Source organism: Peromyscus leucopus, chromosome 1, assembly GCF_004664715.2.
Source record: "Peromyscus leucopus breed LL Stock chromosome 1, UCI_PerLeu_2.1, whole genome shotgun sequence".
Classification (NCBI taxonomy): Eukaryota; Metazoa; Chordata; class Mammalia; order Rodentia; family Cricetidae; genus Peromyscus; species Peromyscus leucopus.
This window is the reverse complement of record NC_051063.1, coordinates 100,620,407-100,626,674: the sequence shown is the minus strand read 5'-3', so window position 1 is coordinate 100,626,674 and position 6,268 is coordinate 100,620,407. Positions and strand designations below refer to the sequence as shown.

The following is a 6,268-nucleotide window of genomic DNA, read 5'->3' as shown; positions in this document are numbered from 1 at the left end:
CCCTCCCCTTCCCCCTATTCCTCCCTTTCCACAGAATGGCGCATCGTGAGCATCTGCTGGAGAGACTAGGCCTGTGGAGCCCCCAGAAGCCTCTCAATGGCAGCATGAATATCTCCATCCGTGGCGATAAGGGCCTGCAGGTTTGCATCGTGGTTAGCAAAACCCAAGGCCTTCAGCTGCTCCAGTTCTTGCTGGTAGCGACTGTCAGTGAGGAGGGGCGAGGACAGTGCAGTTTGGGTAGACTGGGAACAGGCGCCGGCCAAGGAATGGAAGAGCTGAAGAAAGGCCAGGGAGTGTTGTGTGGTATCTTCTCTATGGGCTTGTCTTCTACCCCTAGTTTCTGGGGCTCCTCTAGCCCCACGTGGTTTAGCTGAGTCCCATAAGAATGGTCCCAGCTCAGGCACCTCCCTTGACAGTATCTGTAGGCCTTGTTCTATCTGTAGCAATGCCTGCAGCGCTCGCGGGTTGGTAAGGATGGGGAGAAGTGGCTTATGATGTAGTAGGGGGCTGCCAGTTGCCAGCTGGTGTAGCAGAGCTGGATTCTGCTGCAGGACGTTTAAGGCTCGGCACAAAACAGAGGGTGAGAGTCCTGGCTGACTGGTTAGAGGGGCTTTCTCCCCTTGCTGCTGGCTCTCTTGGGAGGGGAGATCTGAGCCTACACGTAAATCTAGTGTACCAGGTCGACACCCTGAACTGGCCTGACTTGAAACAATGCCCTTGACCTGGGTAACTCCTCCTGTACTGACCTCTTGTGCCAAGGGCCTAGCTGGAGCAGAGGTGGCTGGAATGGTGGTGGTTGGATCAGAACTACAGTGAGCATTGGCATCTTCTCCTCTGCACAGCTCTGAGCCTGAAATGTGGCTCTTAGAGGCCACCAATAAGGCCAGAGTGGAAAGCATGATCTGCTGGATATCAGAGCAGCCAGGACGCATAGCATTGTCACCTCCTGGCACTGCTTTCAGGGCCTCCAGACTCTGCTTGTGTTGCTGCAGGACTTCCGGTTGCCGCACAGACTTCTGAAAGGTTTCCGGAAACTTGAGAGCTGGCTCCCGTTTCTGTACTGTCTTTGAGGATTCAGGAAGATGCAGGCCGTTGGCTTGTTTCTCATTTGCCAGTCCTTGAATCAGAGGGTCTTCCAAGAATTGGACCACCGACTCTGGTGCCATCGCCAGCAGTTGGATAAGCTGGCTGAAGAAATCAGCTCGGTCAGGTGAGGTTCGGGCCAGTCTGCCCACTCTGGCTAGCACCCCAGCACTGTCAGAGGCAGATGGTTCTGAATGGCAGGTAAAATGGCCTGTGGGGCCTGCCAGAGGTCCCGTACAGACTGACCCTTTCAAACGAGTCCTCACTACCACGTGGACTGTAGAGCCATCAAGGATGCCACGCTGGCTCAGAATGTCTTGATCCCGGAGAATCTTCCCAGAGAAGATGAGCACCAATCGGTCAGCGTCACAGTGAAGGTATTTGGAGATTTGCTTCTTAAAGCGGTGGACGTTGCTATTTTCTGCCAGCAAAAACTCCTGGCAGTCCTGTGGGGTCTTGACAGACACTTTGATGATACGTGAGATTGGCTCCCTACCAGATACCAGCTGACTGTCCCCTGCTTCTTCCCTAGCCCGTGCCATATGTCCTTAAGAAGAAGATCCAGGGTTACCTGAGGGCACAGTGGTGCACACACCTTCGAAAGCTCTGGTGTGGCACTGAGCACACCTGGGTGCAGGGACCAGTAGGTGTCCGGTGATGTCCTTTCACCTAGGTCCTGCAGGTGCCACCTCCCAGTGGTAGCCCTACAGCCACCTGGCTCCCATTGAGGGGGAAGCTGCTCCTCTCTTTAGCAATCTTTAGGGGATATGCTGTCAGCGATGAGGTCACAGTTGAAAGGTAGACCTGAATGGGGGCAGGGCAGAAATCTGTACCACCTGCCTGAGGTTGGGTTTTCTTCATGGTCTGATTGAAACTTAAATGGGGCAAAACATGTTACCGTCTGGAAACACACGTTTCACACAAACCTGTTCTTCTTCAAATCCTAACTGAGCTTGACAAGTGACAGTGGTTGACTAGAAAAGCAATATCTACATGTCAGCTTAGGAAGCACTCATTCTGGTCACCAATCCTCCACTAAATTACTGTACCCTCATCACAGTCCAGCCAAGGCCTCAAGTCCTAGTTTCTGTCTGAACAGAATGAAGAGGTGTAATTAAAATGTGTAATCAGCTCACAGTTTCAATGGGACACTGTATTCTGTGGTTCTGAAGTAACCTGTCTGCATGGTTCTAAAGGTAGTACATAGAAGCCCTGATGATAGCAGAGCTGCTTCAGAAAATAAACTGATGGGTGTGGCAAGGAGTGGCACTGGGGAGATTTTTGCCCGTCCAGAGGACCCTGGTTCAGTTCCCAGCACCTACTTCAGGCAACTCTCAACATTCAATAGTTCCATCTCCAGGAGACCCATGCCCTCTTCTGGTTTCTGAAGAAACTATATGTACAGCAGACATACACAAGTAAGAAGTATTAGTAAATACATTTTTTAAGAGAAAAATATAGTCTCAACACAGAAGTTGGGTGGTTGCGTCAAAAGAAATCACAGCAGCAGTTTGAATCTAGATCTAAACAAGACTTCATTATTATAAGACTGTGTGAAAGAGCCCTAGGAAAAATGTAATCCCTCAGCAGTTATTTGTTGATATGAAGATAGATTGAGCTGCATTAGGTTTGTATCATTAACAATCACCATCACACACACAACACACACACACACACACACACACACACTTTTGTTGTTGTTGTTGTTCTAACATTTCCAGTGACCACAAAACTCAGAGATGAGAGAATTTGACTGCCTAGAATGCCACCTCTAGGGGAGCTGCAAGAGGTAAAATGACCATACAGGTCACTCTGCACCCATATTTATCGGGTGCTCTTAAACTTTGGTAGTCTTGAACCAGGATCTCCAGTATCAATCAATAGCAAGTCCTAATAAGATATAATTTCAAGGGGGTTGGAGAGATGGCTCAGAGGTTAGGAGCACTGACTGTTCTTTAGAGTCTGATCAATTCCACAAACATGGTCACAAACATCTGTAATGTAATCTGGCGCCCTCTTCTGGAATGCAGGAATACACACAAATGGAACACTGTAAACATAATAAATAAATCTAAAAAAAAAAAAAAAAAAAAAAAAAGATGTAATTTTCAAGCCTGAAAGAACTTCTCATTCCCAGGAACTTTCGCAGTGCCCTATGGTTGGCTGACAGCTACCCTCTCCTCTAGATAGTGTCCAGCCCATGAAACAACTTCTACCATATAATTGTTGCTGCAAAAGTAATTCTTTTATCATTCACTGTGCATTGTCCCCAACATGGGAGGGCGTGGAGGGAGGAAATCGAATGGGGAAAACAGTGTAGTTACATTTTAATTTTAAAATAAATATTAACAGTCTCTATTTCAATGGCATTGTTATTCCACATCCGTTCAGGCACTTTTGCAGACATCTGATATGTCTGAGTGTGGAGACATACCTAAAATTGTGATTTCTTGGATTACTAGAGATCTTTCATTCCCTCACGAAGACCTGAACTGGGAATCACAGCACCCAAACTAAAAAAAAAAAAAAAAAAAAAAAAAAGGCATAATTCTGCACTACTGTAACTCAAGCACTGGGAGGAGTATGGATATCAGTGTACCCCAGTGTACCCCAGGGCTCCTGGCTAGTCAGTGTAGCTGGAACATCGCCTTCCATTTTAGATAGGAGACATTGTCTCAGAAAAATAACATGGAACATATCTGGAGTCAATATCAATCTCTATTCTTCATATATAAATGGATGAGCAAGTATAGGCTCATATCTGTACACCTCAGAGGATGGGGGGTGGGGGACGGGGAAACACCAGAAATCTAGGAACTATACAACCAGAGTTGGGTTTCGTTTTTATGTGTATATGTCTGTGTGTGTGTGTGTGTGTGTGTGTGTGTCATATGTATGCAGATAGATATCTGCAGAGCCCAGAAGACTATATTAGATTCCCGTGAAGCAGGAGTTACAGGTGGTTTTGAACTATCCAGTGTGTTTTCTGGAAACTGGACTTGGGTGCTCTGCAAGAGGAGCAAGTGTTCTTAACCACTGAGCCATCTTTCCAGCCCCTAAAAGTAACAATTGTGTTCAAATATATGGAAAGAGCATCATTGTGGTACTAGTTGTAGTATCTGAAAAAATGGAATTATTTTCTTTATATTCTTAATTTTCCTATCCACATATCTACAATTTACACATATAAATCCATACTAGAATAGCAGTGGCTTTCTAACTCTTATCTCACTTGCTTAAGAATCAGTATGCCATCTGTCTGAAAGGATTTATTGTATAACCAGTTACAGTGCAGTTTTCCCTCACGATAGAAAAAGTATGTACTCAAAATCACAGCCATTCAAATTTAGTGTTTAAATCACCCCAGAGCTGAAGGACTTATGAGAAGGAACTATGACATCAAGGGAACAGAGAAAACATGAATAGATGGAACCATTCCCTACTCTAGAAGCAATGGCATCTCTTGTGAGTTTCTCAGTTCTCTACTGATTTGTAATTGTCATGAAAAGCCAACCAAAACCCCAGTTGCCTTCTCTGAAACTTGAATTCTGCTGGAAAGTGTTTAGAAAAATGAACAAACAGAAACCGATGGCATTTTGTGAAGAATGGTGGTCTGAGCATGTGCCTTTTGTCATCATTTCCTGAAGTTGTAACAATTAACTATGAATGGGTAAAACAAGAGCACAGTGATGTAAATACGGGCATACACACAGGTAAACGATGATTAGACACTTCAACTCCATGGACATATTTGCAGGAGTCAGAGATTCAAAACTCCCAACAAAATACTAAAAATCGTGCTCTGTTCACATGTTGGGAACTAAGGATTAAAGCAGAAGTGAATTTCCTCTGGGTACAGTGATTAACAGCATGGAACCTAGAAGCAGACTGTCTAATTTCAAATCTTGACTCTAGAAGAACACTTCCTAATTTTATCAATGTGGTTTCCCCTCCTTGTGTGTTCCAGCTTTCTTCAACCCTACGTCAAAAATAACAGCATGGCTATGGAGAAAGGGAAAATCTGTCTTCTCCAGGGACAAGCTCTGATAGTTCTCCAGTCCTAACTAGTCTGGCTTAACTAAACACTCATATACAGGCAATAATAAATGGACTCGGCAGGTTGTATTTGCATATACATTATGTGTATGTGTCTGTGCGAACATGTGTGTTGTAATAATAAAGTTATGATGCTGAAAGAGAGGGAGAGGACATAGGAGAAATTGGGGCGTGTAGGGTGGGAATGATGGAAATGCAGTGTCCTTGCATGAAATTTAGGGGGAAAATAGAATAAACATTAAAAAGAGAAAAGAAAACAATTCTATGCAGACAGCTGTGGTGGATAACACCAATAATTCCAGCCCTCAGAGGCTGAGGCAGGAGGATCTGCTTCAAGTGTGAAACCAGCCTGGCCTATGTAGTGAGACCCCACCTCAAAAATCCTCTTTGTACTTGTGTCCTTCTAAAAACGTATGCTGTACTTCCATCATAAATGGCATCTTTACTAGATGTTAGGGCTTCTCTGTTTACATTCAATCTATGGATGGCTGTCAGCCACTGATGGTGTACTCTAGGCCAGGTCCTGTGGATCTGATTCTTAAACTAGTCCTTTAGCACAGGCAATGTTTAGTTCTTAACTTTTTGAGAATTGCTTGAGTACTGCAGTAACATCTTTTCCATCCCTCCTTCTCCCCCATTACCCCCTCTCAACTTCCTGACTCTTCTTACCAGTTACATACATATGAATATAAATGCGCATTGTGTGCATATGTGTGAGTGTGAGCATGTAATTCGCGATGAAATTCATGGTGGTAAAGAACAGTTCTTTGAAATAATGTAAACACGGAAAAACAAGGACTCTGTGTTCTCTCTCATGAAGCTTAAGTCAATCAGAGATCTGGGGACATGACCCACTTGATAGAGTGCTTTCCTGGCATGTGTGAAGCCTTGGGTTTGTGCCCCAGACAATTTGAAAGTAAAGTAGAAATCACATTGGGAAGGGTATAGGAAGGAGAGAAAACAGTAGGTTAGATTTGAAGCATGTGTGTTCCATTCAGGCTGGAACTATCTCACTGTACTCTGTTGATATGTACAGTTAATACATGTTAAATAGAAATTTCGTATGGAGAAGCTATGACAAGAAAACAATTCACAGCCAGGCATGGTGGTGCACACCTTTAGTCCCAGC

At 44.6% G+C, this 6,268-nt stretch overlaps 1 protein-coding gene across 1 annotated transcript; it reads right to left on the bottom strand.

Annotated features, from left to right (window-relative positions):
* Nucleotides 1–6: 6 nt before the first annotated feature.
* On the bottom strand, nt 7–1,831 carry LOC114686915 (ubiquilin-3-like). Its single transcript, XM_028861586.2, has one exon. It carries the CDS (start codon nt 1,623–1,625, stop codon nt 66–68), a length of 1,560 nt encoding a protein of 519 aa, XP_028717419.1. The 5' UTR covers nt 1,626–1,831; the 3' UTR covers nt 7–65.
* Nucleotides 1,832–6,268: the final 4,437 nt, after the last annotated feature.